The sequence below is a fragment of the Aythya marila genome (genome assembly GCF_965140915.1).
Source record: "Aythya marila genome assembly, chromosome: 2".
Classification (NCBI taxonomy): domain Eukaryota; kingdom Metazoa; phylum Chordata; class Aves; order Anseriformes; family Anatidae; genus Aythya; species Aythya marila.
Genome location: NC_139043.1, coordinates 47,586,180 through 47,613,094, shown reverse-complemented (window position 1 = coordinate 47,613,094; position 26,915 = coordinate 47,586,180). Strand labels below are relative to the sequence as shown.

The following is a 26,915-nucleotide window of genomic DNA, read 5'->3' as shown; positions in this document are numbered from 1 at the left end:
ACTTAGTTACTGAACTGGTTACTTGTGAGCTACCAGACAGAGTTTGAGAAGTTGTTCTGGCCTATGAAGAGGGATTTGGAACAACTACACCTAAGAAACTGTATCTTGAACTTTAATACAATTCCAGAAGTGCTGCCAATGCAAACGTGCATCCTTGATCTCCTTGCATTTGATCACACTCTCAGAGCTCTCAGAACGTCCTCCCAAGACTGACATCCTAATTTTCATTAATTTCAAGGCAGGCAATTCAAGAACATTGTGTCCGTTTGTTTCACCAATAAGGAAAATTATGCAGATATGGCTAATAAGATGTGGAAATACAGGGCAATACATGCCATTGTGCCCTCAGGCGCAGCAAGCTGCACTGTGTTTTCAGTACTTCATGGTTGTAATTTTAAATAGCAGGCAGGACTCTTAGAGACCACGTCTGGACATTTATTTCTTCTGAAGTAAAATAAGTAATATACCTTCTAATAATACAGCACGTTTCAGTCAACAATAAAAATAAGAACATACGAATAAACGAAAAGAGCTACAAGGCAGGCTACAGGTTTTGAAAAGACAAGATAATGTTGATAATAGTTTTTGGGGAATATCAGCAATTTATTCTAAAGCTTTCATCAAAATTTCAGTAACATTTTTATTACCAATATTCAGGCAAACAGAAATTCAAATCCCTTACCTGGTACACACAGATACGGAAGACACAATTCTCCAGACTGACATCCTTTTCTATTTACTTCACATAACTGATTAGCTGCACATGGATTTGGATTACATGGATGCGTAACATCTTCTACAACGTTTCCTAAGGAACTTGGGCCTGAAAACAGAACATGCAATATATATAATGATTTAAATGAGGTTTATTTCTCAGGAAAGCAAGGCATTTCTTATGTTCTGTAAAATCCTATTTTTGAAAACTCAGTGAAATATTTTTTATTTTTAATTATACTTTTAAAACCTTGACATGACAAGTTAGTTTGTAAACTTCCTTAAAAAGTTTAGTACTCAGTCCTGGAAACACTGACCAAAGTGTTTTTTCATAAACAAAATTTATTTCCCCATCTTGTTTTCCCAAGAGTTTCTTATACATGACAAAAATACAATATGACAATGACCAGTAGTCTAATCAAGAAAAGTGTTACAGTCAATAATCAAGAAACTGTAGGTCTGGAGTAGACTTGATGTTTAACCAACTTTGGTATCATTGATGGAGTTTTGTTCTGTTTTCCCTTTAACTCAGTAGCAATATTCTCCTGTTACAAGATTAAAGAAAGGAAAGACAACATGGAAATGAAGCAGCTAGATGGAAAGAACCACCCAAAGCTTTAATATGTTGCCTCTCTGGGAACAATATGCATACGCTGAGGCACACTTTCAGTTGAAGCTTTAAACAAAATTTCATTATTTTCAAAGTTCATGGGATTCTAAGCAGGAAATAACAAAATTCAATCTGGAAGGTCTAAAATTTATAGATCCTGTAACAATAAAAAAGTTTAAGTCCTACAGATATAAGTATGTAATATGAATCAGTAAAAGGGAAGAGCAGATTTGGAAAAGAATGTAAAAGATGCATTTAATAAAATCTAGAACTAAGATAAAATTTTACTAATACATTTGTATGCCATGTTGAGGACTAACATGCCTACTAAGCTCATGTTCTGTTACCCCATTAGCTAATGTATTTTTTGTTTATTCTAATTGCACAGTTAAAGAACATTAACACAGTTTATATATCAGAAAAAAAAGCATAACATTGTACATCCACAATTTATGTTCAAAATTATGCTATGGTTTAAGTGATATTTATTTGATATCAGTCCTCCCAAGCATTGTCCACCTTTTCTTCTGTAAATAAATGGTGCTGGTGGTTTTATTATTGCTCAGTACCTTTTTGTCAAGTGAGATCATAGAATGGCTTGGGTTGGACAGGACCTTAAAGATCATCCAGTTCCAACGCCCTCGCCATAGGCAAAGTTGCCACCCACTAGACCGGGTTGCCCATGGCCCCATCCAACCTGGTCTTGAACACCTCCAGGGAAGGAGCAACCACAGCTTCTCTGGGCAACCTGTGCCTCACCACCCTCTGAGTGAAAAATTTCCTCCTAACATCTAACCTAAATCTCCCCTCTTTTAGTTTAAACTTTGTTTTGTGCCAGCTGTGGCTGGCACAGAGCAGTCGGTAAGTTCCTCCCATGTAGCCCCTGCAGCCTCCACTGCTACTAAAAACCTTGCCACATGAAGTATGAAGTACAAGAAGTAATAAATGCAATGAGCTACGGCAATTTGAACAACACAATTTTCTCTAATATACTAAATAAATAATGTTTCATATTTAATACAGTTTTATTTGAAAATAGTAACAAAAATATTAAAACTAACAATAAGTGTTCAACATATCTTGGTCTAGTTTTGTTGCCTACATATGTTGATACTTACTCAGGTATGTATCCAAAGGGATACAGTTCTCCAAGTCATCTGTTGGAGATAAGAGCTCACAAATACTTTCAGCTGAGTGGCCTTCAGGGAACTTATTATGATCTCCACATTTCTTCAGTATTTCCACGCAATCTGATCTTCAGATAAATAAACAAACAGAACTTCATGAACATCACTTGAAAAAAAAAAAGGTCTTATATTAATATTCTTCCCTTTCTCAAATCCACACCTTTCCTCTACTGCCTCAAAAGAGATGGATATTATATATATATTTTTATATATATATATATATGCACGTATATGTATGTATTTAAAAATCACACACATATCCCTGCATGTAAAGAGTAGCAGAGGTAGGAACAAAATTGCAATACAAAGACAGGAACTATTTTTTACACTAAACTTTCCTTACTTTGGGTTTGGTGATTTTTGTTTCTATGGCTTCTTACGCATGTATCTTTCAAGCATTTCCTTGATTTAACATTTAATACAGATTAAACGTGTATCTCTCTACCCGTATCTAATTAATTGGTCTGTTTTCTACCCGATCATTTATTTCAAAATTTATTTTTTCTTTAAAGCAAACTTTATGATTTTCAGAGCCTTCTGTCAGTTAAAAGCACCAATGGGTCCAAAAGCCGAAAAAGAAGAGAGAGTTTTATAGCCAACACAGAGTCAAAAAAAAAAAAAATCAACTTCACAATGGAAGCGCATATATCCATGTCATTAGCAGGCAAGCATCTTCCCTGTACAGTGATGGAAATTCAAGCAAGAGCAACTATGCAAGCTCACGTTCTTCCCCAGCTTGCTTTGCCATGTCTGCCTAATATAAGTCATACACAGTCCAACAGCAGCTTTTCAGTTCTCATTAAAATCCTTAGCAGAACCTCTCGACTGCTTTTTTCCATGGTACTTACTTGCAGATAATACTTCCTCTAGATTTGCTGTGGCAAGGTTTAATTTGAAGTGAGCAGGCAATTGCCTTCCACATTTCTGGTTGGCATTTTTTAATATCAAGAACAGGAATATTTATAAATGGCATCTTAATACTCCCTTTTTCCCAAAGCTTCATGTCATTCATGGCTCCCTGGTCTGACTGTGTATTGCAGCTCCTAAAAAGTTCTGTTGGTCTTAAAAGAAGAAGTTAAAATATAGCATGTATTTAAGAGGAAAACAAACAAACTCCACATATTTTAGCTTTCACCATATGAATTCTACAACCTTGATATGGCTTCCCTTTTCTGTCAAAAAAGACATGAATCCCTTACACAGTTAAGCATGACCAAAAACAGTTTCAATTTTATCTTTAAGGAAAGTAAGTTCTTTAAGGCTCTAGGCTGAAATACCATTTTCAACTCTCTCTTAGATCAAATATCATTTAAGCTTTTCATACCTGAAGAAAGTTGACTTAAAAGCAAATATTTTGAACATTCTGAAAATCTGTATGAATGTTTCTTAGTGAATCACGAATGCAAGTTGATTTATCATTTATTTTTGCCCAGGCAGCATCTATCACATATATACTTTACTATTGAGAATACAGTGGCATGTCTGTTACGTATTTCAAAGAAATCCAGAGATCCCTAAAAGCTAGCTGATAAAATATTAAATGTACTTTTGAAACTCAAACACTGTTTAGCTCGTAACCTTGCAATTACAAATTCAGACAACACTTCTAAATTACGCATTTTCCTCCACAGAGTATGAGAAAAACAGAAACATCTCTAAAACAAAAAAAAAAAAAAAAAAGGAAGACATATGAACCCTCTCAGGAAAATGTTAGCAAGTAACATGTAAATTCAACAAGTATTTTTACCTTATTTATAATATATAACATTGCAGCAATTATGACTTATTAATATGTGAAGACAGAGGAATATACTAGCAACATATGATGACATTTTACATGTTCATGAGTTAGCTTTTATTTTAATAAGTTCTGTAATGTTGGTTGTTAACTATAATTCCAAAAGTTTATTCTATAGGCAAATGATTTCTTTTTTAAATTATCTGAAAAAATATCAGAAAGACAGCTATATACAATTTCAAAACAAGACTGAAAAAAATTTTTTAAATCAAAGCACAGAAATTCCTTTTATAAAACACTCAGTGTCTCTCTCTTACCTGTTATTAAAATTGGTGCAGTAGGTAAGATTTCTACATCCCAGCTGGCAAGGTTCACGTACATCTGCTAAACAGGTGAGCATGGAAACTTCAACTGCATTATACTCACAAAAGCGATCAAATTCTTGCCAACTCTGTGAATTGCCCCAACTTGTGCTATAAAGTTTAGTGCAGAGCTCTCTGAAAAAAGTATGTAAGAAAAAAAATCAAATGAAAAAAGTAGCTGTTGCTCAGCTGTAGCAGAGTCTCTTTCAGATCTCAACAGTCTACACTCACTGTAGAAATGTATTAGTGCCCACAAAGTCTGCAGGAGTTTCCAAATGCTGTGCTCAAAGTAAACAGCTACTTTCCACTGTTTTCTAAATTTTCCAGTTTTGCTTAAGAATGCTAGCAAATCTTTAAACTAGTAAGACTGAAAAACTTCTGAATATAAAACTGTAATATCCAACATAAATATGCTGCCAGAATTTAAAGAAATCCTGAACTAATGACATGTAATAAATCATGTTGACACAACAATGAATAACTAATCTCACCCTTCAACTTAGATCACACCTACTCCCACTACAGATACACCCACCGAATTACCTAAATCTGTTTCCTTTCTAAGAACTCACAGAACCCACTTCACACATACTCACACAGTAGGATTTGGGCAAAGGACTGACATGAAACAACTTCAGAAGCATTTTCACAATTGGAAAGAAAGGTAGAAAGATACTGACCTACATGTGGAAGAGTTTGCTTTAGAACAACAATGGAGCTTAGCTCCATCAAGACCTGTTGAAGGTGGAGGGTGCACAGTGACTCCTGGGTGAACAGATCTTGAACTCTCAAGAAAACATTGCCAAAGTGGATCCTGAGGAAGAGGCATTGTTTTGCAGCCTTCTATAAGTCCATCAACAATTTCAAGCTCTGTTTTCATTGACATTAGAATTCTTTTACAAGCAGTCTGACAAGCATAGTCTTCTGCTCTATCACAGCAATACAAACCTGTTGAAGAATTAAAAACTGTTATTTCTCAAGCATATAACCACCAGGATACACTACATAATAAACTTCAGAGAAAAAATGTTACATTTACAGAGAATTTTTTTTTTTTTTAAATAAAGTTTTTGGTGAAATGAGAAAAAACGGTCAGCAGAGTTGTTAGCCTGGATTTTAAGAGAGCAAACTTCAAGCCACTCACAGAGTCAGTTAGCAGGGTCCCCTGGGAACCTGCTTTTGAAGGCTTAGGGGTCCATGAGAGCTGGTCGCTTTTTAAGAACCACCTTCTAAAAAGGCAGGAGCAGGCAATTCCAGTGCATTGCAAGTGAAGCAAGCGGGGCATTAGACAAGCTGAACAGGGAACTCACAGAACTTGAGCAGAAAAAGAATATGATTTTTCTAAGCAAGGCCAGGCAACACAGGAAGGTTACAAAGCTGCAGTTCACACTTGCAGGAAGAAAACACGAACAACCAAAGCTCAACTAGAGTTAAAATTGGCCAGTGTTATTTCAGATAACAAAAAAGGTTGTTTAAGTATGCTAATAGCAAGAGGAGGTTTATGGAAAACATTGAACCATTACTCGATGAAGATACTCACTTGACAAATATGGATGATGAAAAAGCAAAGGCATTTAATGCCTGCTTTGCTTCAGTCTTTAATATCAATGATAGGCCCTTGGGTTGCCCAGTCCTCTGAGTTGGAGGACTGTAACTGAAGGAGCATAAACTTTCCATTTGTGGACACCAAAATTGTAAGGAACCAGTTGTACCAGTTGAATATTTTTAGGTCCACTGGGCCTAATGGGTTTCATCCTGTAGTACTAAGGAAGTTAGCCAATGTTATGGCTGGATCCCTGTCAACAATTTACCAAAGATCTTGGGATTCTGAGGAAGTCTCCATTGTCTGGAAACTAGCCAACATCACCCCAGTTTACAAGAAGGGCTTGAGAAAAGATCCTGGAAATTATAGACCTGTTTAACTTCAGTACCTGGAAAAGTTATGGAGAAGATTATGCTGTGTGTCACTGAGAAGTACTTAAAGGATAATGGAATCAGCAGGCCCAGTCAACATGGGTTCACGAACAGAAAGTTCTGCCTCACTAACTTGATATTCTTCCAGGATAAGATCATTCACACAGTAGACAAAAGTAAGATGGTAGATAATAGTTTTAGTAGGGCTTTTGGTACTGTCCCTCACAGTATCCTTCTGGAGGAATTGTCCAACTGTAAGATCAACAGGCTCATGCTACATGGGGTGATGAACTGGTAGAGCTCAGATTGAATGGGGCTATATCTGGTTGGCAGCCAGTCACTACTGGTGTTCCCCAAGGCTCAGTCTTGGGTCCAGTTTTGTTCAGCGCTTTCTATCAGTCATATAGATGCAGGAGTTGAATTTTTGCTGGTGATGCTAAAATGGGAGGTGCTGTTGAAAACTTGCCAACAGCCAGCTGGTCAAAACAGGTGATCTGTATTTAGCATTGGTGTAGCTTCACCCTGTATACTGTGTGCAGTTCTGAGCTCCACAATATAAAAGGATATCAAGATACATTAAAGTGGCCAGAGAAGGGCAAAAAGCTGGTAAAAGAGCTGAAAGACGTCCTACGAAGAGCGTCTGAGGACACTGGGTTTAAGCTTGGAGAAAAGTAGGTTGAAGGATGACCTGATTGCCCTCTACACCTTCCTGAGGAGGGGAAATAGAAAGGGAAGTGTTCGTGTTTTCTCCCTGGTATCAAGTGACAAAATCTGTGGTAATGGCTCAAGTCTGCAGCTTGAGAGGTTCAGACTACACAATAGGAAAAACTTATTTACAGTAGCCAGACACTGACACTGGAACAGGATTCCTACAGAAATGTTTGATGACCTGTGCCTGTCCGTGTTGAAGAGGCATTTAGAGAATGCTAATAATGATAGTCTTCAATTTTGGGTCAGCCCCACAGTAGTCTGATGATCTCTGTAGGTGCCTTTGAACTGAAACTATTTTATATTCTATTCTATTTCAAATAACATCACTTCTTTGAAATGCAAACAGAATCAACTCTGAATGGAACCGACAAGTAGAATTAAAAAAAAAAAAAAAAAGAAATTGAAAAATTAGTAATGTACCTACAAACAAAAGTTATTGCATAAATTCATATATTTACATTACATAGAAATGTATCAATACAGTTTATATAATAAACATATAATATATAACAATTTATATTAAAAATATACAATCCTCAAACTTTTAAAGAAAATTTTCAGAAAAGAAAACATTTTTATACTTACTATCTGTAGGATTTCTCATTGGATATGACTGGGTATAGTTGTTCACACAGTGTATAAGCTGAGGGCTAATAGTTGCACAATAATTTTCAACTGCTTTTATTTGTGAAGGACCAGGAGATGAGTCTGTCCGAAAAATTGCTTGACAATACTCCCGACAGTTTGTATGATGACCTGCATAACTGCAACAGACTGACCCCACTGGGGAAACAAACAAACAAACAAAAATCTATGGTTTCCTACACAGATGAATAAATTAGTGAGCATGTCTGTAACCCACACAACGATGCTCAAGATATTACTGGAGGAGAAAACAACAAAACAAAACAAAAACATAAAAGACCAATTTCTCCTAAACTCCATTAAAATAATCTGTTTACAGAATGAGTGGAAATATCTGTAACTAGCCAAAGCATCTTTTTCTGGTTTAGCTAGAGAAAAAAGCCCCTAAATACATCTCAGATTCAAGTTCAAGTCACAAACAAGCCAGCTGAATTTTATCTTCAGATGTTTTCTTCTTATTTAAAGTAACTAGTTTTGTCTTATAATTGAATTAGTAGACAAATACCAATGGTAAACAAATAAATATGAAAGCAGTATCCCAAAATCCATTTCAAGAAAAAAAAAAAAAAGATTAAATCACTGTGATTCATACATTTTTGCCGTGTTATTAAATACAGTGTTCTTGAGAAATACTACTACTGAAATTAATTCTGAGACACTGAATTCTTTATGCCCTGATATTTCATTTTCTATAGACAGGCAACAGGACACTTGTATGGTGCAAGATTTCACCTATATCTAACTTGATTTTGTTACTTAACAGTCATCAAGTGAATAAAGCAGAAGGAGAAACGATCTTCTAAGCAATCTTCAAAATACAACAGAAAAAACAAATACAGATACATAAATCAAAAATTTACAGCAATTATATAAACAATCCAATCCTCTTATCACTTGAGCAAAAATAATTATGTATGTGGCTAGCCGTTCTATGGAACTGAATCCACGTGATTGTTATATGTACACCTCCAGAAGTTTTAAATATTTTAAAGAAAAAAGAAACTATTCATTACATACTTACTTTCATTTCTGTTAATACAACTAAAGAGAGCATTCTGAAATCAAAACAAAAATAGCATTACAAGCCTGAAAACTTCAAATAAACATTTAGGTGCCCAGTCATTTCTTATCAAAAACTAACATTTATTTTTTGTTCATCTAATAGAATTTAATTGAAACAAATAACACTATACAGAAACACTAAATGAATGAAAAGATCAGGTGTCACCTAAGTTCTGTGTACACTCTTACTGAAATATATTCAAGCAATAGGAAGATTCTGCTAGATCACCTTAGAGAAAACATGCTAGATGTACCAAAATGTTTTTGTATGATAATTTTAAAGGATCTATGTGGAAAAAAAGAGCTCTGCACATGCACACATGCAAACAGAAAATCTCAAAAAACTACACAGCAATTAAAATCTAATGCATGCTATCAACACGCAAACTACACCCAAACACAAACTACAGCACCCAAATGGTACACTTGGGAGTTATACAAAATGTTAAAATACAGAAAGGGGAAGACATATACCCAATCGCTTGGTTTCAGAGGACTATAATGCACAGGACAATAAACTGAAAAACTACATATCGAACTCCTGCCCAGAACAACCATCATCTTCCCCACATTGAAAACAGAACTCTTCCCGAGAAAACAGGTAGCACTTATACACTTTCTGGAACTCAGTGGAAAGATGAAGCCATGAGGCTGAAATTCTAAAATTTCAACTACCAGTTATGAAATATTTTAAAATAACATGATTATAAAAAGAAATTTGAAACACTCTCCACACTTGTACAAACATGAAATAAGATTATCAAGTGATCAAACCCATTAACACAGTGGCAAAAAGCAATCCGTATCTTCATAAAGTTCCCAATCACCTTCGTTTCCCCTATCACCAATATTATATACATTTGCATTTTACACATCATCTAGACAATAAAACAAACACTGTAATATTGATCCTCACACAGTGTGGGATTAAAATCTGATGTTTTGCTGTACTAAACCAAGATGTGCTACAACCTTTAAAGAAAAGACCTAAAATGCAGACCTAACATCAGCTTGGTAGCTCATCAGCTAGCAAAAACACACAACTTTGCTCAAGTCTGAAAACAAAATGGTTGTCTCAAACTGAACAGCTTGTAGAACTTCATCTTATAGAAGTAGCAAATATTTTGCTTCACTTTGAAACAAGTTAGACACTTAAGTATAACATAATATTCAAAGAGTTCATCAGATTAATACTGAAAAAAGTCTAGGTCTAAAATGAGAAAGGAAAAGTGAACAGTATTTTTATTATGAGAAACTGGCATGAAAATTCTCAAGAATTTTCATCTCTGTTAGTTACTAATATTTAGTACATTGCTGTGAAGTGGGTTATCCCCAATAATCTTTGTGATATTTTTGTGAAAATCTGTATTGCTCCAAACAGATGGAAACATTACATTTTTTAAAGTGAAGATGTACTGAGAATCGTATTTTCTATTTTTCTTTTTGTCTTGGAGATAGTTTAGAGTGCAGGACTTTTTTTTTTTTTTTTCCCCTCCCCCCCCAGTTCAAATTCTTTATTTGCATTGTTTTTGCAGATCATTTGGGTCAATCTGATTTAGCAGCATCCTTATTTTCTCCCCTGAAGTTTAATCTAGGCAGGATTACTAGGCAGGATTACAGAGCAAAGCAAAGTCAATATCAAAGTAACTAAATCTCCCCATGGCTAACTCATTTTTATGAGTTAACCATAACCAGTAATTGCAACATCTGAATGCTGAGTTCTTCCTTTGAAGCAGCTTGCTCGTATTTGGTTACACTGAGCTGGGAACTCACGTAAACACAACATGTTTCCTTTCACAGGGGGGTTAGAACTAGGTTATCTTTATGGTTGCATTCCAATTCAAACCATTCTATGGTTATTTGTACACAAAATCATCACCCTACTTTTGTAAAGAACTGATTTATAATACTGCCTGCAGGGTCATGTCATTTTTATAGCACCGTACTTTCTTCTTTGGGACCTTTGGTGTATTAAAGAAGAAAAAAACTGTCAAGATAGGAACTGCTGCCACACACCACATCAGTCTGATCCACGACTGACTGTCCTCAGAAGCTTCTGAAATTAGATTCTGCACCCTTCCTGTACCAAGCACTGGAACATGGTGAACAAAACAGCCTGGCAGAAAGCAACACTAATTGTGTATGAATTAATGCACAGGGACGGTAGAGGCTGCTGAAAGGTATAACCATGACAGATGGACTTCAGCCTAAGTACTGAACATACTGTCATTTAGCACTAACAATCTGTAGGATGATGATGTAAAGTTGCTATAAACTCAGGTAGGATTTGTCACATTATTAAAAGTAGAATGTTATTAAATAAGTCATTAAAAAGCTGTTTGGAATAACAGGATCACTGACCCTTTTTTGCTCAGCTTATAACCACAGACAAAAATAGAGAAAAATGTTGAGATTATGGAGTACCAACATTTCTCTTATGAAAAAGGGCTCAAGTTGAGACAAAATTATCCTCTTCTACCTATTTTAAAAACCTTTCTGTTTCTGTAAGACAGACACGATCCCCATACCAGGTAATCAATCCTCCTTCTGTACTTGGAAACTGCCATTCCACTGACTGCTGAATCACTGTAATAATACTAATACTGCAATTAGAAGGAGGTTGTCTTACTTCCCTTTTCCGTTTTGTTTTCAACTCCTCTCTCCATGCTTCTGGTTGTATAATTTGTGTAAGCCTTCACACCAGCTCTGACTATACTCTTCGTTTCATGGCCTCATTTTTCTCAGTAACCCTGTAGAAAGCATTTTTCTCTTGTGCTAGCAATTTAAATAATCTTTTAGAAGGACCTGCAAGATGCCAGATCCAGAATAAGGTACACAAAACTGTATTTGTGTGACTAGAAGAACTTCAGCTTGTTGAAGCAACTCACTGTATCACGAAACTGTAACCTGTAGCCACCACAGGTTACAGTGATAATTAAGATGCTGAATTTGCTCTTCTTGTAGCTCTGGACAACTGTTCAGTTTCCCAAAAAATACAGGTACATGTGCAAGAAGCATAGATATACAGACATGAGAAAATCTTAGAAAAATTAATGTATAGTCCTCTGTTTGTAAATAAAGCTAATAACAGCTTTAGACCATCACAGTCTGTCTTGAGTTACTAACCATAACTTCATTACAGAATACAGGGTTAGTCCCCATCTCTTTTATAGAATAGCAATCATACTTAAGATATCAGCATCCCATTCAAGCTTCCTTTTGAATTGCCTACCAAAATCTCTTGAAACAGTGAACTGTGAGAAAAGACAGACACAGAAAATCAAGAACAAAAGATAAAACAAATACATATGTAAAGTCAAACAAACAAACAAGAAAGAAACAAAAAGAGCAGAAAAGGATATTTGTCTTAAAGGGAAAACTACGTCACCAAGATCTGTGAAAATGAGGATAAAAAGCCAACAGTATAGTCCCCCTACACCCAAAACTCCATTTTCAATTCATGAATAAAATATCAAGCAAACAAAGATGGTAATATTGAAATTTAAAGAACGAATGCAGAATTATTTATTCTACTTTTAAAATGATTTCATCTGAGAAGTCTTAAAGATACTTCAGTTGGTTGTTAAAAAAACAAAAAAAAACACACCACACAACTGCTGAAATCGGTCATCAAAACAAATGAGACTACAAGCAGAAGGAATGGAAAGTTAACAGGCAGACTCAGCCAACACAAGTGTGTATGCCTTAAGAAAACAGTCACATTATGGAAATTGAAAAAGGCAATTTTAGTTTATCTAGCAGAGAACTCTTTCCAGTCTTCCTCACCATAGCCAGTACTGCAGGACCTAACTGGTTTCGCTCTTTTTGGAGCTCATCAGCTGCAGGTAACGGCTCAAAAACCAAAACACACAAATACAAATAGAGCAAAACATTTTGCTAAAAAGAGAGAAGTCTTTTGCATCATAAGGCATGCTTTCATATCACATGTACATTTTTTCCAAATGGCTGCCTCTCGAATGAAAAATAACAGTGAAGCTGTTCTTTTGCACAAGAAAATATAGAGAATTCCCGCGACAGTCCGCCCCCCAACAAATATCATTTTTCTTCCTGAAAATTATAATGGTATCTGTATTCTATTAACTCCAGTGGAAATATACATTTAGTACTGTTGTTTTGGGCAAACTAACCACATTAAGTATCTGAATACAGATTGTATTCAAATAAGGACATCTTAATTTATAAATATTACTTTCAGTTACAAATATAGCAGGAAACTCATTGCTACTCTCACAGAGCAAAGCACTTTAAATTCTGTTAGTCTTTTCTCAACTTCATTGAAACTTAGAAGTTATCAATACAAGTTAAAGTCAGAAGCTAACATACTAAGGTTTAGTGGACGCAGCTGAAGTTTCAGATGATGTTGGACATCTGTTTAGATTTTTTTTTTTAAACCTGAAAAAATTAACAATTAAGGCTAAGATTTTCCTCAGTTATGTTAAACAGTAAAAAAAATGAAAACACTAGCACAGTAAGGTAGAACTTAATCACTGGAACTTCATTTTTGGCAAGATCATTTTTTTTAAAATCAACTTCCTTTGAACTGTACAGAACAGAAACAAAATGCAATAGAAGATCACAATATTATTATATATAATGTGTGATATACAGAGTCAAAGTCTGCCCAGAATTCCTAAGCAGTACTTCCAGAAGCCACAAACAAGCTGTGTGCTTTAGGGGTTCATTAAAACAATTTTGGAACCTTTCACCAAACTATGTTCTAAACAGAACCTTGAGTTATAATCTATTGTCTGTGAGTAATCCCTACAATTATATAAGGGTTAAAAACCTCGCAGCGTATTTTAAAAAGGGCTAATCAGTAGCCAAAATTCACTAAAACTTCAGCATAAAGCAGGATCATATGATCCTGAAGGATTAAACCTGCCAGTAGTGTAGCACAATTAATACATTTCTGAATACTTACTGCAGCAACTGAAGCTGCAGGCTGTGCACTTGAAGTTTCTTTATTTATAAATTGTTGGAACAACCACAAGCCAAATTAAACTAAACACTGCTCAAATCTGTGAGAGCAAAAATACCTTTTTACAGTCCAGGGACATCAAAAGTGTTCACCACTGTGTCCAAAAAAAAAAAAAAAGGCTTGAAGAACATAAGTGAAATAACATAGAACATTTGAGTAATGCCTTATTTAAGACGAAAAGTAAGAACTGAAGTGCTTAAAGCAGAGAGGGGAACTCAGTATGCAGTGTAAAGACCCCATAGTTGTAATCTAATAAAAATTTTAGCTCTCCTGTTTCGATGCACAATAGAAATAAATGTGATTTTAAATTCAGTAATAAACTTATCACAGTTTATTTCAAGCATTATGAATTATTTTGTTACTCCTCCAAGTGTGTACTGTTTATTGTATTCAAAAATGAACCTTAACTTTACACAAAATTTTTAAAAAGTGAAAAATCAGAAAATCCTACATACAATCCATATAGCCTCCACTTCTTTCTTCTCTCTTTGACTATTACCTACCTTCTTTTTAGAGCAAGATAGTAGAAAGCTGGAAGAAGTAGTGAAAGATAAAGGTGATGAGATGCACAGAACTAGAGAGAAAAGGAACATGACAAAAATGAGTATCCAAGAAGCAGAAGATGGGAAAAAGAATAACAGGATAACATCTTTCAAAGGAAGCTAAATAATGTCTAATAACATCCAAAAAATATTCAAGGACGTTGTGTTATTTTTAAAAAAATTCTGTATGTACTGCTACTTGAAATTAAAAGACATTTAATAGGGCTTGCTTAAAATTCTCAATGCACTGATGAAAATGAACATATTATTACACCATGATCCATTTCTAAAATGTGTAAAATCTCCAAATAACAAGAATCACAAGCTACATTAACATTTACAGTAAAATTAATCCGGAAAAATACGATTAGCAGAAAAAGTGTATTTAATTAATCTTGTGAAAAGCTGGCACATCGGCGTTCAAGTGATTCTGTTATTGCACAGTCTGAGACACTGTTTAGCAACTTCTAACTTTGTAACAACAACTATCTGGAGGTTTGTGTTTTTTTTCCCTCCACTACTCTGAACACTGTGCCTTACCCTTGAAGACTTACCACATTCTTTGTTCTCACTAACTTAGTGGGAAGCTGAAGCGTAATTCATAAAGTTGCTTCCCTAATCTCTAAAGACCACGGAGAAGTACTATGGACAGTTCAGTCAATTACTGCAGGAAGATTTTGTAAATTCTCTGTGAAATGCTTAAGTGAGTGTATAAGTTAGCAAGCTATGACAGTGTTTGCAAAAAGAGATTTACACCTTTATATTTCTTAATTCAGCTAGCTTTTACTTACAAGTTATATCTGTATTATATTCAATAACTCAATAATTAATTATTAATAAACTAATTCTCAAACTGGATGCTCATGTTAAGTGACTCAAACATGGATTCTTAAGCAAAAGGCAACGCAACATGTATAACATTGCATTTATATGATTCACAAGCTGTTTCTGATCTTATTTGTCATGTAGTGTTTTAACTCGGCAATCCCTTCCCAGTTCTTAATTTTTTTCCCCAACCAACCCAACTGAATACAAAGTATGGTACTAGTCACAGATATAGAAGCTACTCGTAAGACTACACAAGGAGCAGGCCACACTCACCAAGACATCAACTAAAAAAAAAAAAAAAAAGAAAAAAAGGAGGAAAAATGAAAAATGGCTAGGATGCAAAAAAAAAAAAAAAAAAAAAAAAAAAAAAAAAAAAGTGCAGGTTCCTTCCAGAAGCAGCTTTTCAGATCTCATACCTTCGGTGAAACTTCCCTGAATTTTATACTTGCAATAGGTATCTTCAGAGCATAGCAAGTACTATTTTTCATGTGTACCTATAAGCCTAGATACATAGGAAGTTCTATTTTTGTACAAAATATGTAATAACTGAAGATCTACCACTGCACATACTTCATTTCTCTCCTTAACACAGTATTGGTACCTACTGCTCCTAGTGCTCATTTAAAAAGTTCTCTTCACTTCTTCACCAATCATAAAACTGATATGTACTTCCATAATTTTTTCTGCCTTTCCTTCTTTTAGTGTTGCACAGGTAGAAAGAGCTAAGGTCTTCTGTGCAATAACAGCAAGATCCCACTTTCCAAAATTCCAGATAAAAAACTGGAAAAAGGCTTAGGAAAGTAAATAAGATGACTATCACCATTTTGTAGGTGTTCTTTAATCTCTTACCTTTCCTTTCCCGTTCTCCTTCAACACATATTGGCCAACCTCCTACAGCAATGCAGAAATCCAGAAAAAAAAGAAGGAAACAGACCAGCATAATAGAGGAGAAGTTTACAGATGTTGACAGTATAGCATATCACAGCATGAGAGAAGACAGAACTACTTTAAATCCATTTTAAAGAGAACAAACTATGCTAACTTCAACAGTGAAGAATCTAGGAAAATACTCTGTAGATTTAGATGAAATATGAGAGGGAAAAAAAACAACAGGGAATTTATTGTTTCTTGGAAAACAGGAAACCTGCTATATTTCTGCCCAAATCAAGAAAACAGAGAATTGTTTGATAACCTGGACTGTTTATTAAGAGCTGAATTTACATAGGACTAACTAATTCAGGGCAGTAGGCAGGAGGAAAGGAGATGGATGAATGTGCAGGAGGAGGAGGAATCTGGCTTTTAATTAAGAAACAATTGGAAGTGAAAACGTCCTAGCAAAATAACTTTTCTACAAAATGTGTTAAAAAGAATACAGATGAAGGCAGAATTCGGAAAATATCCTATTGTTTTACTCTTAAAATTAATTGTTAGAAATAACTGCTAGTATTCGTAGTTTTACTGATGTTAACAAAAATTATTCATTTTGAATTATATATATTGGGATAGACTACTTAAAGGATCCTGAGTTTATTTCTTTAAGGTCATTTTAAAGCCAAATCTCCCATTATAGAACTCAAAATGTCCCTGACAATGAATGCCTACTTTCATCAGAACTCTTCTTTAACAAACTATTTTAGAATCTAGGTCTCCCTTTTGAAAGCTGCATCTTTATCAATCAAATTAAGATATATGAAAGTCTAAAAAAAAGGCAAGCCCCTTTTCACAGAAAGTGATTGTACTTTTACAAAAAATGCAGAGATGCAATTTACATTTGAATGAAAGTGAGTATATACAGATATGTTACTACATGAGAAGACTAGAAATTCCCTCTTCTCAGGATACTTGTCACAGAAATTTATAAAACAGATGACTTATTAAGATATATGCGCACACACACACATACATACCTCATATTCCTTTCTGCAGACTTTCAAAACATCATTCTTTGAAGAAGCCTGAAAAACAGAAAATTTCCCCGTTTCAGGCAGAAAATAATAAAAACATGTTGCAAAATAATTATTGTTCTACCCTTATGTTAACTATGGTAATCATGGATCCATGATCTATTTAAATGTTCCTTTCTAAGAACCTAAAGAATCCATTTAAAGTTTTAAGAAACCACAACTTTGTAAATACTACATATAATTAAAGACCCAAATTTCTTATTTCTGCACCAAGTTTGTTGGTACTGGATGCACACACAAAGCAAGTTAGTTTTCATCAAAAGTTTACAGGATAAGGTGGAATATTGGAAACATTTAGGAAATGGAAGAGCTTGAGCACAAAGTTTCACTATTTTCCATGCTCAATAACATTTATCTGTCTTGTTCCCTTCTCCCTCAGTCCTACATGCAGTCCTACAGTTCTTGTTGTAAAACCAATTTCCAGAAATTCTCCTTTCAAAGTGCACATCAGTTTCTTCAGTAGAGTAACTCCTGCTCCTTTTTTTTTTTTTTTTTTGGAGGTATCTCCCCCTCCAAAATACCAGGGTAAAATCTGACCTCGGACCTATAATAGCACCTTCTTCAAAATGCCTGTAAAACTCCCTCAAGTTTCAAGAATCAAAATTAGCATTCAAGCATTTCTCTATTATCTTTACTGTTTTGCCAAAGTATGTATTTTTTTTTTAGTTTTAATCAAAACCATGTGAAACGTATCAACCAGAGTCCACTCAAGTACAAAATACAGCCAAGATTCTGAGACAGCATAGTCTACAATCAACAATACAGCATTTGTTTTTGAGAATAAGGAGAAATGATACACCAATCATAAGATTAAATTAATAGAATTTCATAGGACATGATAAATGGAAGTTGGTTTTTTTTTTTTTTTTTTTTTTATATCAGATCTGGAAAAGATTAAAATGTTAGAATAAATTTAAAAATTTACTAACAAACACATTTGAAGTGATATATGCATATTCTTTCCAGAAGAAAGAAAATATTTTTTGAACTACATTTATATTTCTGTCCCTATTTTTCCATTTATTTACTCCTCGCCTCCTTTTCACACTACTGTTTGTGTACTTGCTGCTCATCTCTTGTCAAATAGGTTAAACTAACTAGACACTCTTTGGTGGAGGTAGCCTTTTTTTTTTGTATTTTGATGACAACTTGCAGTAGGCTGCTGGTTCAAGACTAAGATTACACAGGTAATGTGCAAGACACTATAGTGAATGCATCTTAGTACATCTGTGCTCCAGAACTGAGTTATAAGAATGACAACAAATAGCTGCACACTTTTTGTTTCTGAAAATGTATTTATAGTCATATATAGTCATGTCATATGCTGAAAAATATAAAATCAGAAAATGATTCCCAGATTTTTGTTTAAAAGGTAATTCCGAATTTATGTGTTATGCTTAGAAGTGTCACCCGACCAAAACAGTGGTATGGTAACACCAAAGACTGAATAAACATACTTTATTCCATCTGATAAATGAAAACCTCTTTGAAGAAGCACAAAAATCTATTTGGGGCTGTGACTCCAATGTTGCATCACTAAATATAGTACTGCAAAAAAAAAAAGAACTTAGAAAAAGTCACATGTTGCCTTCCACTAGCATCATTTTAGAATAAGAACTTTCATGCAGATTGTAAATATATGTGTATATATATATCAAGAAATTACATTTATCATAACCAAAGCAAAGGTAGCTTTGGAACCTCTGTAGATGTAGTTAATAAATTACTACTACAAAGCAACAAAATAGAGCATAGCAGCAGCAATCACACACCAGATGTTTACAAACCAGAACTAGAGTGGATTGGCTCCATTTGCCAAGTGACATGTTAGGACGTGGCTAGAACAGTGTTACACCCAAAGTTCAGAACACATTTGAAGAAATGGCAGCCTCCATGGAGGGCCCTGGCAGCCAGGAGGGCCAACCGTACCCTGAGGTGCATCAAGCACAGCATCGCTAGTCAGTCGAGGGAGGTGATTGTCCCGCTCTACTCTGAGCTGGTCCGGCCTCACCTCGAGTACTGTGTGCAGTTCTGGGCACCACAGTACAACGAGGATGTGAAACTGTTGGAGAGTGTCCAGAGAAGGGCTACGAAGATGGTGAAGGGCCTAAAGGGGAAGACGTACGAGGAGTGGCTGAGGGCACTGGGCCTGTTCAGCCTGGAGATGAGGAGGCTGAGGGGGAACCTCATTGCGTCCTACAACTTCCTCACGAGAAGGAGTAGAGGGGCACGCACCAATCTATTCCCTTTAGTGACCAGTGATAGGACCTGAGGGGATGGAGTCAAGTTGCAGGAGGGGAGATTTAGGCTAGGCATCAGGCAGAGGTTCTTCACTGAGAGGGTTGTCGCATACTGGAACAGGCTCCCCAGGGAAGTACTCATGGCTCCAAGCCTGTCAGAATTTAAGAAGTGTTTGGACTGTGCACTTAGTCACATGGTCTAAAATTATGGGTAGACCTGTGTGGTGGCAGGAGTTGGACTTGATGATCCTTATGGGTCCCTTCCAACTTGGGATATTCTATGATTCTATGACTCAAGTACATAATTGGCACCGAGTCAGAAGGACATAGGGGTCTCCCCCTGGTAGAATAATAGAACCAAATGCGAAATGTTTTATGAACAGATAGGCCAAGCCTTTATTATGTTTAGTTACACAGATGGAAGTTTAGAAACTTTGTATCTCTGATGCTACCTTACTCACTAATTAGTTAGCCTTATCTGTAAGACCAGAATTGTATCCCTGTACAGGGAAGAGGGGTAAGATAACCCGGGCTTGGAGGATGTTTCTGAAAAGAACAGGTGAGGAACTCATGGTATGCCCATGTCCTTGGACATGTAAATGACTTTTCTTAGTATCCATGTCTAAGTTGAAATAATAAGATAAGAAAGAACCAGATGGCTTGAGCATGTGCAGGAACTGAGTTCAACCAGCAAACAGCAAGGAAGGATACCAACAACCACCAGAAACCCCTGAAAGACCAGTAGAAACAAACACACACACATCAGGGACCTTTACATACTTTAATGAGTTCCAGGAAATAGTATGAATATATTGATCATTTAGCAGGTATCTAATAAATATGTATAATAAATATGTATGTTTTGATGGTATGTAACCCCTGTAGCTTGAATAATTCAGTGCACACACTAGGTGAAGTGTTCCCCTGTGCGTCCGGTGCTGCAATTAAAGAACGCCTGCTTTCTAAAACTCCAAATTGAGTCTTAGAGAGTTTCTTTGACTGACTGTTACAGTAAAATACTAACACAAGACAGGTCAGACAGAAGCTTCATTAAGTATCCTAATAGTGAGAGAGTGTTTGGGCAGCATCTTCCCCTCTGTTCCCTTGCTCTCTGCCAAGCCATTGCAGAGCACTGACTAAGAGGTAAGGAATAAACACTCTAATGTTAACAAAGTCAGGTGTCTACCCAAACAATCATTTATGTTTTCATAGAATATCTGAGCTGGAAGGGTCCCACAAGGATCGTCAAGTGCCCTGGGTCCACCAAAAAAAAAATAAATCAAAAAAAATCTGCCAGATCAGGTGTCTGAGAGCATCATCCAAATGCATCCTGAACTCAGGCAAGCTCGGTGCTGAGACCCCTGCCCTGGGGTGCCTGCCCCTGTGCCTGACCATCTTCTGAGTGAAGAACTTTTTCCTGATACCCAGCCTGAATCTTATGTTTATAAGGTCAAGTACTATTGGATGGTTGGACTCCAGACAACCATTTGAATGTCAACAAAGTCAAGTACCCATGCTGGCAAGAGACAGACTGACTCCTTCATTAGCTTGTTAAGTGACATGTTTGGCACTAGAAAGATGGCTAGTGGTGGAGTCTAGGAACAGCACATACAGTATTATTCAAGCTCAGAAGCGGTGGTTCAAAACAAACACAGACTGTGCTTTTAGTCAAAAGGAATGTTCCTTTAGTTAGGATAAACTTCCTAGCCATACCTCCCAAATCTTAGATGTTAATTTTACCACCACACAGCAGCATCACAGTTGGTAACGTTTACAAGGTTCTAATGTTTAGTATTTTATACTAATAGAGAGCCAGTCAGATCTGCTAATCCTGATGAAATCCCACTGGAGTAGAAAGACACCCAAGAATCTCACGTGCTTCTCACGTATCTGTAAAAACCAGGCAGACTCTATTTGACTTCAGTTCTCTTATGGAACAGGAATCACATTTAATTACATTAAGCTTTTCACCCTACTTTTATTGCTTTGTTCGGGCTTTTCTTTGTACCCTGGTTTGCCCATCCAGTACAAGTTTTTCAGAATATTCAGGATGGCCAAAGCCTTGTGGAGCTACAGTAGACTTCAGTTTTTACTTTTTTATTGCAAACTGACTCTAACCATGTAAATTCTCTTTTTGTTCTTGAAACTCTGTGGCTGACATTTATCATCAGTAGTACTTCCTGGGAAGTTTCTTGTATTTTGCAGTTTTAAAAAAAGTTTGTGTGATAATCTAATTTTGATATTAAAAATGCCTGAAGATCACAATCAGGGTGAATTCAGAGTTATTTGACATTAACAATGGAAAAAACAATTAGAAAGCCTTACCTGTTTACATGCTTGCCGACATTCCACAGCAATAGCTAGCTCACAGCAACCTAAACCAACCCAACCATCAGACTTCTTCAGAACTCCTTTAAAAATAAAATTACAGTACATATTACAGTAGTAAAAGATCCTGTGTCATCATTTTCCCTTCCCTACCCATGAGTATGTTATTTTTCAAATATGATACTCATGTTCTTGTTTAAAAAGCCAAGTTACATATTACATTTTATTCGAATTTATTGTCATTACAAACCAACTTCAAGCAAGAAAAGAAAAATAAATCCATGCCTTAATAAATGTAGAACTTGACAATTAAGTACCTTCTATACTCTGAATTTAAAGGTGTTTTGTCCAAATCATTTTATATGCTCACTGAAAATATCACAGTTCGGTAATTTTACTTATGTAATATGAAGTATAAGCCAACAGAAACCAATAGGAAAAAAAATGTTAAAAACAACATTGTCTCAGACACATTTTTTTACTGGCTTCAATAGCACTATGGTTTCCTATCAAGCTCCGTAACATAGAATATCTTTCTTGATTTTTCTTCCAGCTTCCTCTGTAGTTTCTCTACCCCAATAACACACTTCCATATCCAGAATTATCTTAAATAAATGTTTCTCATCTTCCTTTCTCTCTTTTTCTATTTTATTTTGCTACTTCCATTTTCCCCATTTCTTATCTCAAAGTTACATGGGAAAGTGATCTTCTGCAGTAAGTTGTTTCATCCCCCTAATCTATATTCACAAATGTGTTAAAGATATCGTAAATAATAATAATAATAAATATATTAAAAAATAATAATAATAATAAAAAAGAGCATATTTCTGTACTGATTTCCTCACATAACATTTATGACAAAAATAATCACACTGAAGGTTTAAGCTATGCAACAACCTGGAACCTGTGGCAAATGTCACACTTCTTTAACAACTAAAAAATAATTTAGCTCAAACAAATCACTCATCATTTTATTAATAAACATAACATGACACACATTGTATCCTTTAGATAGAAATAGGAAGTAGGAGGTAAGAAGTAGGAGGTAAAAGAATCAGTTGCTTAATTAAAAAAAAAAAAAAAAAAAAAAGAGTTCTTAAGCCCAGTAGAAATGCCTTCTTAGAAAAGTAAAATGGGATGCCCAGCTTTAAAAGAAAAGAAAGAGCTGGGTGTAATAAACCATTGAGCTTAAATTTAAATGCTAAGAAAGTATTGGGAAAAAGTCATCAAAAATCATTGCAAGCAATGGAAAACAATCACCAGTAGGTAAGTATTGTGAACAAAATTGCTTTGAACAAAAAACACTTGGCTGGCTCTGCAAACACAGCTGGCATAGAAATGGATTTGTCTTTTGCCTTACCAGTATCAGTCTCATAACATTCCAATAAATCAAGAAAATACATTAATATTAAAATTTATAAAGAAGCAGCAAAATCTTTAGCTAAATGAACATATTTTCCAGCAAATTGAAATATCAATCACTTTTTAAAAATGCAAATTAAAACATTAATGCTTGATATAGTAGGTGGAAGGTGCAGAGAGGCAGAGGTGAAGAACAACTTTTGGATGAAGCCTGTTTGAAGTGCAGCGTGCCTGCAGTCAGCCTGAAGTAGTGCTGTATCATCTGAATAGGCCAGACCTTCTGGAAGCACTGTAGACCAATGACAGAATGATCTTTTTGAAGATTGTCCAAATCCTCTTTACCTCTGCTCAGAGTCTTGGCTCACCTTTCCAATTCAACCTAGTTGAAAGCAGCAGCGAAGGCCATCAACAATCGCAAATTCAGCTCACCTTCCACTTCCACAAGCAGGGTAAGGAATTTGTTTTTCAGAGATCGAGCATCATTCTGAAAGTGTTTAAAAACTGTTGTTGTAGATACATCAACAGCTTGTAAACAAAGCTAAAAAATTCTGAGTTGATGAACTGTTTTAAACTAATTCCAAGTCACACAAATATATTTAACTACACATCTACAGGTAATTGCCAAAACAGGTACTTAACTATGTTCTATCTTAGGCCTAAAAGTTGCACTTGTTTTTGCACAACTTTTGTAAGTGGAGCTACACATAAACTCCTTTTGGTGAAAACTGTAATAGTCAATAGCATATTTATTAGTAATATTGACTTTTTAAGTTTATTTTTTGAAGTTTCTTTTAAGGTAAAAGAAAACTAAGAAACGTTAAATATGTGCAATCAAAATGAGAACAAGATTTCCAGAAACCTGTTCCAATAACCAGCTATATCCAGGTGAAACACGATAAATCCATCTGTACAGTTTTATTGTAGCCTCCACAAGGGTATTGAAGTCAGAAACAGTGGAAGAAAGCTGCACAAAAGTGACAAATTGGAATGCAATCTCTGATACACATTTTGTGATGAAATAATCAAGCTACACTCCAAAAACATGAGAAACAGGACCACAGTGGTCCCCAAGAAACAGAAAAGAAGAGCTGGAAAAAGAAGAAACTGAGGAACAAGTATGCTTATTTGCATGTGTAAAGAAGTGTACAAGAAAGCCCAAGTCAGAATTTTGATTTCTCTGATGAAGTCTTCTACAGTCTGCTTAAAGAAAGTGATAAAACTTAAAACCAGAACATTGTTACCACCTAGAATTATAGGTTGCTGGTCTCCCCCCAGCTTCTCAACTGGAGCCTCTCAATCACCCTTTGTAAGTAGCTTCTTCAGTAATATAGTGTGTGCATGGTGGCAAAGAACCTTTCATTACCTAGACAAGTTCCCCAAAATAATTCACATATTGTAGGCCTACTAGTTTTAATAAGAAAACATTGACAGACTTGTGGTTTTTAAAAAGAAACTCTCCATTAAATCACTGATTAGTATTCGCCTTCTTTTTGTTTCACAGAATATTTAAATTCCTTAACATCTAATCTTAAGTATTTTGAAGCTCATTGCACAGTATTGGTGAGGACAATTAAACAGTACTGTTTTGCAAGGATGAGCCATACAAGAAAGTTTATAAACCACTATCACAATCAGTTTAAGGATGCAGAAAAAAAAATTGTGAAAAGGAATGGTAGCTCAAGCGGTAGCTGTAAGAATATAAACATTTTAGGGTAACTATCATGATGAAGTTTCTGGTAAATAAAACTACTTCAAAGTGTTAACAGAAATCAGTAATATCAAGCGGGGAAGAAAGGGAAGAGGAGAAAAGACAATCTATGAGAATACACTATAGGTATCTCAAGCAGCAAATTATAAGGCAAAATCCCAAACTCTCTATATAGCATGGTATGACAGGATGCCATTTAAACCCACATGTAAAACATGCTTTCATCTACATTGTTAGCTAAATAGCGAAGCACTTCATACAGAAAGAAAATAACTATTGAATTCATCTGTTTATCTGGTCAATTTTTCACAACTGTGTGTGATAACAGCAACATTGAAATAGCTGTATCATCAGCGTGCATGTGCATGCATCTGTATGTAAAAACATATTGTGGATTCTGTATTATGAAATAATCAGAGATGATGATCCAGTCAAAACTCAGTTTGTGGCTGTGCTGGAAGCTCTATCATGAAATATTTTCTGTATTGAGAGTAGTCAAACAGGAGAAAAAGCAGAGAGAAAGCCACAGAATTATTGAGGTTGGAAGGGATCTCTGAAGATTGCTTAGTCCAACTACAATGCTAATATATCAAGCTCAGTAAGAGCAGACTGGCCACGACCATGTCCAATAAGGTTTTGAATACCTCCACAGCTGGAGACTCCACAATCTCTCTGGGCATCCTCTTCCACTGTTCCATCTTCCTTACAAAGGTTTTTTTTTTTATGTTTAGATGGAAGTTACCATTGTTCAATCTATGTTCACTGACCCTTGTCCTGTCACTGAGAATCCTGGTAACAGCGAGATGAGTAGATTTCCATCTTCTTTACACCCTAGATCAAGTAATTTTACATATTGATAGGATCTGCCCTCAACTTACTCTTCTCAACAAGGATAAACAATCCCAGCTCTCAGCCTGTCCTCATACCATGTTCCAATCCCAGTAATGTTCCAGTCCTTTAATCATCTTATACAGACACCTTGAAGGAGCTTTTTAATTGACTTATTCCAGTATATTCCTGTCTTTCTTGTATGAAGATGCCCAGAAGTGGACACAGAGCTCCCAATGTGGTCTCATCAATACTGAAAAGGGGACAAGAAATCACCTTCTTTGATCTGCTTGCAACACTCTTCCTAATGCAACCCAGGTGCTGTTGGTCTTCTTTGCTACAAGAGCAGATCACTGGTGCATGTTCTACTTGTTGTCCACCACGATCCCCAGGCACTTTTCTACAAAGCTGCTTTCTAGCTGCTCAGCTCCCAGCATGCTGTGGAGCATGGGGGTCTTCCCCAGCTGCAGGACTTCACATTTTTTTTCCCCATGATGTTCCTGTTTGCCAGCTTTCTCTGGTTTGTCAACATCGCCCTGAATGGCAGCACAAATATCTGGCTCATCAACCACTCCTCCCAGTTTTGTATCATCTGTAAACACATGGAGGGTGCATTCTGTCCCACCATTAGCAGTAACGTTAATAACAGGACTAGAACCAACACTGACCCCAAGGGTACTGGCCTCCAACTGGACTTTTGGCCACTGATCACAAATCTTTGAGCCCAGCAGTTCAGCCAGTTTTCAATCTACCTCCACTGTCTACTTACCTAGTACATGCCTCAACAGTTTGCCTATGAAGATGTTATAAAAAGATTTACATCACCATTGAAGTAGCTTTCTTTCATAAATCAGAAGATAATAAAATCCCACCACAAAGACACTGAGAGACCTCACACTAACTCAGAAATCCCAGAAAGTCAATTTGGGAGTGGATCATTAACAAAGACTCCCAATGTTTTTTTGCTTGCTTACACAAACATAAATTTCAAATCAAAATGTGCATTGCTCAGTTACAGTAAATCCATTACTACTCATTTGTATGTGGCTATTAAGCTTCAGGGAAGAATAGGTTTTATAGAAGCACAGAATCAGAGAATATCCTGAGCTGGAAGGGACCCAACTTCCAGCTGGCAGAAAACTGAGTAGATGTAAAATTGTTACATTCTCCTCT

The 26,915-nt window shown here is 35.7% G+C and overlaps 1 protein-coding gene across 1 annotated transcript in view; it reads right to left on the bottom strand.

Moving 5' to 3' along the window:
• The window catches only part of RECK (reversion inducing cysteine rich protein with kazal motifs), a 55,657-nt gene that overhangs the window by 16,231 nt on the left and 12,511 nt on the right, over window positions 1-26,915 (bottom strand). The window contains exons 5-13 of the mRNA XM_082752561.1: window positions 21,842-21,927; window positions 17,220-17,267; window positions 8,903-8,936; window positions 7,822-8,019; window positions 5,292-5,559; window positions 4,567-4,746; window positions 3,360-3,572; window positions 2,443-2,579; window positions 683-823 (exon numbers count right to left, since the gene is read on the bottom strand). Of these exons, the coding sequence (XP_082608687.1) occupies window positions 683-823; window positions 2,443-2,579; window positions 3,360-3,572; window positions 4,567-4,746; window positions 5,292-5,559; window positions 7,822-8,019; window positions 8,903-8,936; window positions 17,220-17,267; window positions 21,842-21,927 (1,305 nt within the window). The remainder of the gene's footprint in view (window positions 1-682; window positions 824-2,442; window positions 2,580-3,359; window positions 3,573-4,566; window positions 4,747-5,291; window positions 5,560-7,821; window positions 8,020-8,902; window positions 8,937-17,219; window positions 17,268-21,841; window positions 21,928-26,915) is intronic.